This window comes from Leptosomus discolor, chromosome 6, assembly GCF_034619465.1.
Source record: "Leptosomus discolor isolate bLepDis1 chromosome 6, bLepDis1.hap2, whole genome shotgun sequence".
Taxonomy (NCBI): domain Eukaryota; kingdom Metazoa; phylum Chordata; class Aves; order Leptosomiformes; family Leptosomidae; genus Leptosomus; species Leptosomus discolor.
This window is the reverse complement of record NC_141396.1, coordinates 26,577,901-26,590,913: the sequence shown is the minus strand read 5'-3', so window position 1 is coordinate 26,590,913 and position 13,013 is coordinate 26,577,901. Positions and strand designations below refer to the sequence as shown.

Genomic DNA, 13,013 nt, shown 5'->3' with positions numbered 1-13,013 from the left:
AACAGAAAATGCATGCACCTTTCTACCCTTCTCTATGCTTTTCCATTAAGATTCCCTTCCCTATCTATAGTTTTGGTAGCTCTCTTCTGTCTGATATTGCCTCATATATTTTTACAAGTTTAGTTTCCATCATATTTAAGATTAGTGATCTGGCATGGCTACTCTAAAGTTCTTTTTAAAATACGTTATGAAAAAACAGTCTCAGTATAATGCTTGAACCACAGAAAAGACAGTCAAAGACTAATACTGTGTCTTACATAATAATTGTCTAATCTGTCCAATGTACCTTTTTCTACGATATGTAGGGATCAAAGAATAATGACATGTCTCCTTTGATTTAAACTTAGTGTCCCCATTAATAAAATGAAATGATTTTTTGCCCTTTTGCCTGCACTTTATAATTGAACAGGGTCTTTAGGGAATATTTTAATGCGATAGTAATTTACTCTTTGTAAAGGAAATTAATAAGAAATGCTCTGACTATAGAAAAGGAAAATAAATTTATGGATATGGGCTAGATGTTACTTTGACAATTTGTGAAGTATTTCCAGTGCATGCTCCTAACCTGTACATCATTGACTTGTCTTGATTTTATTTATTTATTGCAGACAGTAACTCAACTTACATAGTTTTATGACAAGTTCAGTGGTTAATTATGTCTATAAATGTGGTCTGATATACAATCAGAAATAACAAAGGAAAACCTAAGGATTTATTTTAATGATTTAATATAAATGAAATAATTCACACAAACTTCTGAAATTACAGTCAAAGATTGTGTATATTTCTGTAAACCTTTGCTAACTTGAACCAAGAATCATAAGTTTTTAAAAAAACTCCATTTGTCGACATAAGTTTGTAATGACTTTGTTTTTATCGCAGATTTTTAGTTGCGAGAATTGTGCTCTCTTCCTGTCAATCTCTTTTATTAAATGTCATTTTTAAATTGTGATTGGATAGTCATGTTGTGTGATCTTTCTATATTTGTCCCCTGTTTGCTCTTCCATAACTTCTGTGGGCATTTAGTTTTATCATCTATTTTTACTTGCCTGGTATCATTATTAAGACTATGCTTTTTCATTTCCCTATACTATCTGGAGTTCTTAATTCCTTCCCTTTTACACTTCTGTCTTATATGTTTAATTGTCTTGTATAACTAGTCTAACAATTTTTACCAGTATGTTTTTAGTGTGTCTTTGTGGTACATTGTCTGCCATTTTTGTAATACTGAAACACTTAAAATCCTAGATATATTTGTCTTGGCAAGATCCCTGTGCAATAGAACCTCCTGTTACTCTTGTTCTATAGCTGTGGGATGAAGACACGAAGAGATTTGATAACGTGGCTGAGGAGTTTAAAAGTTTGGTGGCAGAACAGGGACTTCAGCATGTCTCCTAATTCTTAGGCTGGTATGGAAATCACTCAGCCAGCTTTCCACTTATTCAGAAATACTGTTTTACATCGATGGAGTCATTACATAACATCTCCATTAACATGTAGAAATTTTAAACTTCGAACTGAGTCTTTTTATATTTTGTTCATTTTTCAGATAATGTAGGTGTCTGCTGTTTCATGTTCTTAAGTGAGAACCATATCCGGGAACCCTTTATTTGACAGACTGTTATGCTGTTTGTGGGATCATAGCTAGAACGCTGTATTTTACTAATCTAGTTTCTGTTGCCTCTTGGGTCAAGGTTTCAGAATTAATTCCTCTAATGCAGCAATTTTTCTCAATCAAAACAGTGACATGAAAAGGGGATTTTGTTAAAGTAACCCATGCCAGAAATATGAAGGGCACAGAAGAAAAGTATGTCAGGATTACCGAAGGCATGCACAAATGCAACAGAGAAGCTGGTTACTGGGAAAAAGAGAAAATGTATTTGGTCTTGGAACCTAGACTCTTTTTTTTTTTTTTTTTTTTTTTTTGGTCAGCACAGAAAGTAAGGTTCTAAGTAAGGATTGGCAAGGAACTTCTCAATTTCTGCAGGAATGCAGAAAACAACAAGAATAGTTATCTCACAGGACTTTATCAACTTAGTCTATTTTGGACTTATTTTTTCTTAATCTGTCAAATTTGCAAACAACAAATTACATAGCTTGTGAATATTTTATGAGGGAAAAATGCTTGGCTATCTTATCAGCTGTGTTTTCCACAGATCATTCTGTTTCCTTTTATTCATTGAAAAGGAATAATGTTTTTCTGGGTATCAATAATTAATCCTTTGAAACTAGCCGAACTGTAGCTACAGGGTGATAGCTGATGTCAATGTAACCCAATATTGACTAAAACCCTAATATTCAATGAAATGCAGTGGATAGGCCAGTTTAGAAGGGAATACCTCTTAGATCACATTTAGTTAGTTTCGCCTTTGCTTTCTTTTTCCTACAAGACTGGCTCTTTTCAAAGAGGTTTTGTAAGTCTCCATACAGCTATTTGTTTCTCACATTCCCATCTACTTTGTTTATTAATATTCAGGTGAAATCTGTGTTTGCTGAACTGCAGTAGGACAGGTGAACTTCTTCAGGGTTTTTTTTTTTTTGTTTGCTTGTTTTTAGTACTGGATTAACTGGTACTTAGTAACTGTTAAGATGAAGACTACAGATGGTAACTGTGTCTGATGGAGAACATCTGCCATGGCAATGTATTCGATGGGTATCTGATGTTTTGACGTACACTGTACATTGCTCAGCTGCTGAGAATGCAGCATAATATTATGGTTTTCTATAAAATTAAGAGCCCTTTTTGAAGTTATCAAAATGGTGAGAGAATGTACCTAAGGGCATGTAACTGGGTTACTGGTAGAAGTCTAATAATTTTAAACTGAGTGTTTTAGAGGCCTGTCTAACAGAAAGGAGAAATTATATGCAAAGTTATTTCTCTTCACATAGCATCTGTTGGTGGCTTTGGGGAAATAAATGAATAAAAAGGAAGGGAACATAAACATAGATTTCCAATGCACAAAAGTGGACAGTATGAAAATGTTAATATAAAACATTTCTTAAAATGCAGGCTCTAGGAATGCAATGCTTTTAATTGATGGGCAGTTAATAGAGAAAACTGCAAGTTTCTGGCATCATTATCTAAAGCAGCCCTTTCCTACCTTGCCCAAACTACATTTTTTTCCTGTTTTATTACTGCATACTTCAAACCAGGTGCAACTGCCATTCTAGCAGGCCTGTTTTTATCTCATGTTCTCTAGGATGGAATTCCAAGGCCGATGCTGGGCTTGTTCCATCGATCTTACTGTTTTTAAATATCTGCTTAAATTGAGCATGCTACTTCCTCTTGTGTGATGTGGGCAGGACATGATGCCCTGTATTCTCATTACAGTTGATACTTTGTGATTTTTTTGTAGTATTCATAGTAGTTAAATATTAGATAAGCAGGGATATCAGAAGTCCTTTTCCTTGTTTCTACCAGACATTAATCCAATTCTCCTCCCTCACGTTACCTGTCTGTTTCCTGTGGTTTCTAACATATCTTAACAGGGGACCAAGTGTTTTTTCAGTACCATACTTCAGAGAGTGCTTACTGGGTTGTCTTCATAATGTCCTGGTTTTTTTTAGGGCTTCTGAAAGGCAAATTATTCTAAGATGATCTTTTAAGTTTTCATAATCATTTTCTGTTTTTATTTCATGCAGTTCGGGGTTGAATGGTGTGTCTGTGCATTAGTTCTACGTTTGTACAGATAATCTAGAGAGGTAAAGTGAAGCAGGCAGGACTACATTTTCAAAAATGAAAACTGTTTCTGAGTGTCTTTTCCCTTTTTGAAGTCTACTTAAAGTAGCTGTGTTTAAGCATCCCAGCACTTGTGTAATGTAAATCAGTATTTGTTGTTGAAAATAAAAGATAAAGCATTGAAGTTTCTGGTCCAGATCCATTTCAAACCATTGGTAGAACAGTGAGTCCCGATTCCTGTACACCCCTTCTCATTGTGCATTTACTTTCTGTTTGCCAGTAAGTTCAGGAAATACATATTTCACAAACTGTGCTGCTTCTCAATCTACCAGGATGTTCCTGTCATCAAGTAATTCAAGTAATGAACAGTTTGTGAAACAACGGGTAAGCAGAGTGGGCAAAGATAGTATTACCTTACTTGTAGCTACTGAACCTTTAAATAATTAAACAATTAGTGTCACTGTCAGGTTATTTTCTTAAGCACTTTTTTTAGGTTGTGGTGTTAGTTACGCAGTGCTTTGAGGTGAAGAAATAGTAATGAACAGCATATACAGTTAATAGCAGGACTGATTTGGGCATAGTGTAAATGAAAGCAGCCTTTAACTCTCCTTTGTGATCTCTGCACAGTTGCATAATGGCTTGGGAATAAACTTTTTTAGTATTTAACTGTCAATGAAGTAAGCTAAGAAGCTAGCCATGTAGATGAATAATATAAAATATCCCAACTGAATACAAATATTGCATAACAACAGCTAATCTGCATATTAATTATAGCTACAAAAATGGCAAGGGTTAGGCTTGGTGTGTAGCTAATCATGAGACTTTGCTTTGAATGATACTTGGCAGGGGATGATAGTTTTACTTATATTTTAATTAAGAAATAATATGGGTGGAGATTTTAATAGAGGTGAAATAAGTGGTATAAATACAGAAATACAGCCATTCAACTGTATTACAGACTTCAATACCTTAAGAGAATCAGATACTGAGTAGGTCTATCACATCTTACCGCTCTATTCTATTGGAAACCAAAAATCAATACAGTAAAAAGAACTGTAGGATATTAGAACTTTTTGAAAATATAAAATCTACCTTTCTTCTTCAATGAAGTGACTTGTCTACTATTGTATTGAGTGCTAGGAAATTTTATTTTTATAATCTTATGTCTTTAAATTTGTTTGATATTTTGACAAAAAAATTGGGGTTAAGAAAGGAATAATATGTAAATGCTAACAGAATTTTCTAGCCGTAACACTTTCAAGTTCACTACCATAAAATGCACTTTTCCATTCAGCTCTTTTTGTTCAATGATCTGTAGTTCTATGACTTCCTATACCAAAATCCATAATTATGAATATTTTTAGCAAGGTGTGCATCCCTGTGTTTTTAAATAGGGGTACTGGGTCTCTGACTTAGACACTTAATCACCATCTCAGTTTCTTATCTGAGAGAAAGAGATAATTACACCTCCTTTACTGTGAAAACCACAGTAATACTTTCATTCAGTATGAACTCATACAGAGTATAAAAGCCCACTGTGCTATGCAGAGGAGGACCATGCAGTAAAATCTGGCACGTAGAGTTTGCAGTCTGAAAGACAAGCTCTAGCAGTTACAAAAGGCAGACAAACTGGTGGGAAGAGAGACGTGAATGGCACATGTAATTTTACCAAGTCAGTAAAGGCACCGCAGGGCTGGGGGCTCGTTGAGGGCTGGGGGATGCCCAGGGGGCCTGGCAGCCTCTGGAGGACTTGGGGAGCTGGGACTTGTAAGGACTGGCAGGCTCTGGCAGCCAGCGACTTGCCCTTCTGCCCCAGCCAGAGAGTGGGGTAGGCCAGGCCAGTGCAGCCCCAGCCCCTGCCATCAGGAACCTCCTTGGGGCGAGGTGGGGGCCAGCCTGGGATGTCAGCCTGCCGGAGGGGGTACAGATCAGGCCCAGTGAGGGGAACCAGCTGTGTGTTGTCCGGGCTGGTGGGACTTGTGGCTGGGCAGGACAGGGTTGTGGGAAGCCAGTGGCCCTGGGCTGGGCTGAAATGGTGTCCTGGGCCACAGGCAGGGTGGGGAAGCAGCCAGGTCCAGTGAGGCCTGTGAGTGCCCCCAGGGCCTTGGAGATATGTCTACATTGCCAAAACATCAACATTTTGTTTTATTACAATGTCTGATATATACAGCCAAGCTATCTACTCACAACAAAACAAAAACCCCTAACAAGCTATGTTTCTTTCCTAGTTGATAACTAAACCACTGATAGTGGTCAAGGCGTTTCTTTGGGACTTTTCTGGAAATGCTTTGTGCTGCACCATATGTCACTGTCCTAAGCAACGAGCTCATTTCTGTAGGTTGTGGTCTGTGCATGTGCAGTGCAGTATACATCTTTCAGTGCTGAGTGCAAAATGTCTGATTCACTGTATCCAAATTTATCAGGGAATGAGGTCCTGTTATGCAAATACAAAGCAGCTTTTATCTTTGTATGGTTATTTCCTTGGGAAGCAGTGAATTACTGTTGTGACTCTGAATAATTTGCTGTTATCAATATAACCACATCATATACTGTGCTGTAATTGCTAGTAAGAAGATAGAGCCCACATTTTGTGAGAGAGACTAACACAGAGGAATCTGATGAGCTAGTTAAGTTGCAATACTGAGATTCTCTAAAAACAACTGTTGGTCTCTATATTACATTTTTAGTGTTGCTCTGCTGTCCTTTGCTGACAGATTCAGTGCAGCTGCTTTATTAGTTCAGTACTGCTCACAGGAAGTGCCCTTTCCTTTATGTCCGTCTGTGTCCTCAAGGCCATTTCACAGCTATGCGTTTTGACTGTGATAGTGTAGTATTCCTACTGTAGTAATAACCACTGAACTGGTGTCAAACATCTTTGCTTGAATAATGGATATCCCAAAGGGGATTAGTGGCAATTGATTTCCTGCTTAGTGGCCTATAGGCAAGTCATCTATAAACAAGATCTTTCAAGCTGTTGATCTGTGCAGAGTGCTTAAAGCACTAATGTAGATCTATGGGTGCAGTTCAATTACTCAGTACTTGCCTCAGCACTGAATTTTGCTGCTTCTCCTATGCTTGTTTAGCATTACTTGTCAAGTATTCAGGAAGTAATTAGTATTATGCTGTCACCAAAGATGTGCTCACGGCACAGTCTGATACTTTGGAAATTATATGTTTTAAATGCTGTAGGATGCAGGCTGGCTTTTCCTATCATTTCGCTTGATTTCTGTGCAGCATTTGTGACTGTAGCACATAGCAGGCAGTTACAGAGCACAACATCCTTGCTGCAGTGACCATGAGAGACTTACATGAATTCCAGTGCATGTGACTCATCAGGCAGCTTAGTGTGGCTGAGGCTTCTCTTTAATTTCTAGCTCACTGTTATACAAGAGCCACTTACTGACAGAAGAATTCCTATGATATATTAAACACTTTCATTGAAACACTGGTTCACTGATAGCATGGCAGCTCCCTGCAGATTCTCTGTGGTGTATTTTGTTCCCCTCATACTTGATAATTATTGTCGTGTTACGTTATGCTTCACAGTGAAGGTTTACTCAGATAATTAATTCTAGTGATAGTAAATTAAAATTGTACATAAATTATGTTCACACCTAGTACACATTGTTTTGAACTAATATATCAAAAAGTCCTTCAGTGTATGTCTGACAAACTCATGTGTAGTTCTGTAATTGAATACACAGCTCTTGACAATTATGCTGCTTGTAGGGAAGGAACATAGAGCGTATTTGTTGCCAAATACATGTTTTTAAGATGTAGAGTCAAGGGGAGTATTATTGTCTAGTTGTTAGTCTGGTACCTTATAGAACATTTCTATCTCTATTATTTCTAAAGAGATATGGACAAGTAGATACTTAATTTCATCTAGTGGGAACCCAGGAAGACTGATTTGCTTTTTTCATAGCATTTCTTAGCCTCACAACTGTATGGTGACTTTTGCTCTCAAATTGCTAAACATTAACTAACACAAATACTCACTTTGTAGGAGGCCCAGAAGATCAATGGTGGTGGAGATACACAGGCAGATGGGGCCTGCAAACCAACAGATGAAAAAGAGGAGAATGTGGCAGCAGAAGTGGGATGGATGACGTCTGTGAAGGATTGGGCAGGAGTCATGATATCTGCCCAGACATTAACTGGCAGAGTACTTGTAAGTTTTCTATGTTATTATTTTAAGGAACACTTTTAACAAACGCTGTGTCCTAGCATTAGTGGATGATTTCCGATTGGTTTGTTGTATCAGTGCTGAGTCGATCCTGATTTTCTCCTTTCCCATTGCAAGAAAGAAGTAGAGACAGCAAGTAAGAAAAACTGACTTCCAGCCCCCAGCCTATCTTCAGTATTCTGGCACCATGATTTTGAACTGTAATTTCATATTACGTGGTAAAACTATAGTCCTGTTTTGTCTGGAAGTAAAATTGTACTAGCGAAAATGGAAGCTAACATGGACAATAAGCACAGTGTTAAAAAAGTAGATAGTGGTCAGAAGGGAGTCCGAATTGGCCATGCGATGGGATTTGTGATACTTTCAGTAGAGTAGTTATGATTTTATGTTCTCTTGATCTTTTTCTTTATTAAGTTAGGAAGTCCTTCAAACATGTGAACAGTTATTTATCAAAGAGCCAAATCAGATACTGATAATATGTGGTTTAAAGTTCCACTGAAAAAAACCTTTATAGTTTGAATAGAGTTATTTTATTTTCTTGTCAAATCATGCTTAATTAGTAAGGGTTTTCTGTGGAGTTCTCTGCAGTAAAAGGTGTCTCCTGGGTGATTTTGATTAGTTTCCTTGTTAGAATGCATGTACTTACAACCTAACAGCTAAAGTGATTTAAATCACATTTAAAACTTTAAAACAGAATCCCAGTGAGACTTTGGAACTAGTTTGGGTTAAAACCAGTATTTGTGTCCTTGATTGTTTACTTTTGGTCTATAGAGTGATTATTTGGTTCAGGGAGAAGGGAAGAAAAAAAAATTGCACTTCTTAATCAAGTCTTTTACAGTGAAGAGTTGAGGTGGCTCAGATGGTACTGTCTCATTTAGCTCTGGAATAATATTATTTTGACTTTTTTTTTTTTCTAAATGTATCTTCCACCCATTTGGTTATGTTAAATGCTCTCTTTTATCAATAGCTTAAAAGCATGTTCTATTGCTGCTTTTAGCACTACATGTCTTCTATGTGAAACTGACATATTGATCATCTTATGAAAAGTGACATATTGATCTTTTGCATGTTTTCCTGACAATGACAAATCTTAGAGCCATGCTTCTTGTTCCAATTTCAGTGTCAAGGCTAGAAGTTGCCTAAAACCAGTCCTATGCTTCTAGCTATGCAATCAGAAATTGGCCTGTGCTCTTTTTACGGAGGTATATGTGAGCACAAATACAAACCAATAATCAAGACAACCTAAAATATAAACAGTGTTTTACTACGCATTTTCATTCAGGATACAGAAAGAACTTACTCAATTCCATTTGATGACTTTGTTTCTTTTTTGTACTTGAAGTTTACCATTGCATCTTATAAGGTATTAGTTTACTTCCAGAGCTGGCTGACATCTTTGGTTCAGATTATTCTTAAGAATATATTTATATTCTTGTCGAGGTATAACAGTAGGCATTGTACGCATCTGGGCTCATCAATATGACTAACCATCTGAGAAATAAGTAGCGATGTGTGGAGTCTGTTAATTTTTTTTAGTTTAGAAAACAAGATGCATTTATTTTAATATAGCACTCATCAGTTTTGGGATTTGAATTGGTAGGATATAATTTCTGGAGGACCATTTCCAGTATGAACATTGTTCATTTAAGTTTTACTTTATGGTTATATTTGCTAAAGGTTAACTGCTTCAATGAACATTTGTTCTAGAGAAAATATTCACATTATTTGTAGATATAGGATGTAGCTAAGTCAAGTCCGTATTTTTATCAAAGTATATTGTTTAAAAATATTATGACTTACTCATGAATTCCAACCAACTTAACACAGCCTGTTCCTGCCAGCTATTATATTTCTGAATCAAAGTGTGGAATTATTATTTCTGCCCCACCTCCCCCACAAAAAAAAAGAAAAAAAAAATAAATTGATGGCTTTACAGTGCTATGAAATCAAAATTGTATGAGAGATCTGCAGCTAAAGGAAATTATAGTACAACACCAGTACAGGTTGGGGGGTCGACCTGCTGGAGAGCAGCTCTGTGGAGAAAGACCTGGGAATTCCAGTAGACAAGTTCACCATGAGCCTGCAACGTGCTCCTGTGGCCAAGAAGGCCATTGGTCTCCTGGGGTGCATTAAGAAGAGTGTGTCCAGCAGGTTGAGGGAGGTTCTCCCCCCCCTTTACTCTGCCCTGGTGAGGCCACATCTGGAGTACTCTGTCCAGCTCTGGGCCCCTCAGTTCGAGAGACAAGGAGCTACTGGAGAGAGTCCAGTGGAGGGCTACTAAGATCGTTACGGGACTGGTTCATCTCTCCTATGAGGAAAGGCTGAGAGATCTGGGGCTCTTTAGCCTGGAGAAGAGGACTGAGAGGGGATCTTATCAACACTTACGAATATCTAAAGGTTGGGTGTCAAGAGGATGGGGCCAGGCTCTTTTCAGTGGTGCCCAGTGACAGCACAAGGGGCAATGGGCACAAACTGGAGCACAGGAAGTTCTACCTCAACATGAGGAAAATCTTCTTTATGTTAAGGGTGGTAGAGCACTGGAACAGGCTGCCCAGGGAGGCTGTGGAGTCTGTGGAGAAATTCAAAACCTGCCTGGTAAGTCCTGTGTAACCTGCTGTAGGTGGCAGGTGGGTTGGACTAGGTGATCTCCAGAGGTCCCTTCCAACCCCTACTATTCTGTGAGAGTTTAAATTAAAATTAATTTACATCCAATGTTTGCAAAAAAAGTTTTAAAAGTTGTCTACTGAAAATGGACTTGAGAAAAGAGATATAATTGGTTTTAAGGTCAGCATGATGACCTGAAGGCTGTTGTGTAACTGCTGTCTGGTTCTATTTGACAAGCGAAGGAGACAAGTTATCAATGTGTTGAGCACACATCAGTGTAAAGTAGAATCTTATTTGTGTTTTCTGTTCATGGAAAAAACTCTCACCATTATTCTTACCTGGACAGTCATTTTTTCCTAACTGAATCTTGATGGAATGTCAAATGCTGTTTGTGGAACCAAGCCAGTATTTTTTTAGACCTCTCTACTGGAGTCTGGCACTATATCTTTGGTGTGTCTTGTCTAGCTTTTATTTCTTCCCCAGTAACCTTACAAAACAACTTCCTAGTTTATCATATCAGTTTGTCCAGGTGCTTTTTGAGTGTTGGAACAAATATTTATATAGTGGCTGTTCCTATAATCTCTTTAATATTTAAACTGGACTACCCACAAGTGAAGAAAATAAAGGACAAGAAAATGGAAAATACAGGACAAAATTTATTTTTAAAGGCCACAGCATCACAGCTGTGCAGTTGTAGCACAAAATTGGACATTTACATCCACATAGGGCTATTTACCCAATTCTCCTGTGAAATAAAACATTTCTGTTAAGACAATAGATGCAAATCAGTAGGCGACATTTAAAATGCAGAATAGAAGGCCTTCATCAACATTATAGCTGTCGAACTAGTTGAAAACATTTTCTTTTTTTTTTAGTTTGAAAATTACTTTGAAAAAATACTTTCCAAATCATGCATTTCAGTGCATCTACTGGAAAGTAAGGGGATGTTCCTTGCTATTCATAATCTGGGTCACTGGAGACAGTGAAATGATTTAACCCAGTCCTGACGGACACAGTGGCTCTGAAAACTTTAAAAGAGCTGATTCCCCTTCACACTAGTTTTCTTAAAAACATTTAATTCATTGGTGGTTATGGCAGAGGGAAGAGTTCTGTAACTGAAATAAAAGCAAGGGGAAAGAAAAAGTATTCTTAGTCTCCTCCCCTGCCATTTCATTGACAAAAGAGGAAGATTTAAAGACTAAACAAAGAGAAGAGAAATTAAAACTTTCTCAAACCTTGAAATATTTTGCTTTTGATTTTAATTAAATGTTCTGTTTCAAATAAATATAAACCTTTTTAAGTTTTTGAAACTTTCTGTAAAACTTATTTGTGCTGTATGTCTGGGCCTGCCAGCAGTGTTTGCTGTGAGTTGTGGAAAAAACCCCAGGCTTGTCATGTAAACTTTGGCAGTATTTTTTACATGTATATGTTAGAGCTAGCTAGGTGGAGCCAAAGAAATGAGTATTGTGCAAATTAATCTCTGTATACAGAAAAACTTTCACACATTGTCCATGGGAGCAATTCTGAACACTGGCGGAATTCAGTGTCTCCCTGGCACAAAAGATTCTTATACTGGTGCTCTTATGTAAAACTCGGTATTGTTTGCGCCTACACTTTCTTACGCTTTTGGATCACAGAAGAATTGGTGCTGCCAGTTTCAGGCCTGTTCCCTGCTCCTCAGAGTGTTTCTCTACTAATTCCGACAGAGAACCATTAGGAAACATATTTCTGTTCTTTCAGTCTCTAGGAGTACTTTTTCCCTAAGAGCATTCCCCCCCCCCCGCCCCCTCCCCAAGTGCAGGGGAGCAACATGAGAAACAAGAATGGGACATTTACTTGTGATAAATAATTAAACCATCATATTTTCTAAACATTTGACCATCACTGAGTGTCTCATAGCATGTAATTCTTGTCTGTTAATGATGGCAAGATCAGACAGAACAAATGTAAAAGTGGCATGTACATGGGATTGTGCTAATATTGCAGTTCATTCAGTAGTTTCTGTGAATATTGTAGAAATGAAGTACTGAAATAGAACTAGATATCCTTACTGCTTTAGGAGCTAAATTCTACACTTGACATTCCAGAAGTGGTTTATACACAAAGGAATATTCACACTACCCACCTTCATCTGATGGGCAGGCTTTGGAGGAAGGCATTTGTAGAGGGCGATCCAGAGTGTCCTTCAGTTAGAAAACCCTTTTTGTTTTCTGAAGTGGTGCAGAAAACTGAGCTGGCTAGGCATGGTGTCTACAGTTTTGTGGTCAGAATAGCCTTTCTCCTCATTCTTTAGATTTTAAAAGCATGATTGGAACTTAATGTTTTTGCTGGCACCACCTTTGTAAATGTGATTTTGCTCTTCAATAATGTAGATAAGAATTTTGCATACTGTCTAAAAATGTGTCCATATTAAATCGCGTAAGCATGTGATTTAAGAACATGCTGATTGTACCCATGTCATTCTGTTTGCAGTTGATGTCGAGTAGCATAAATATAAATAACAATTAAAGATAACAGTTTACTTAGAATCTGTTCAGGGAAATA

The 13,013-nt window shown here is 37.5% G+C and overlaps 1 protein-coding gene across 15 annotated transcripts in view; it reads left to right on the top strand.

The window, feature by feature from the left end:
- The window catches only part of KCNMA1 (potassium calcium-activated channel subfamily M alpha 1), a 518,713-nt gene that overhangs the window by 130,046 nt on the left and 375,654 nt on the right, over positions 1–13,013 (top strand). For 14 of the 15 annotated variants that reach the window (XM_086466778.1, XM_086466776.1, XM_086466775.1 and 11 more), the window contains exon 2: positions 7,686–7,850. The exons of the other annotated variant lie outside the window; for it this stretch is intronic. In XM_086466778.1, coding sequence (XP_086322904.1) covers positions 7,686–7,850 — 165 coding nt within the window. The remainder of the gene's footprint in view (positions 1–7,685; positions 7,851–13,013) is intronic. 15 annotated transcript variants of the gene reach the window in all.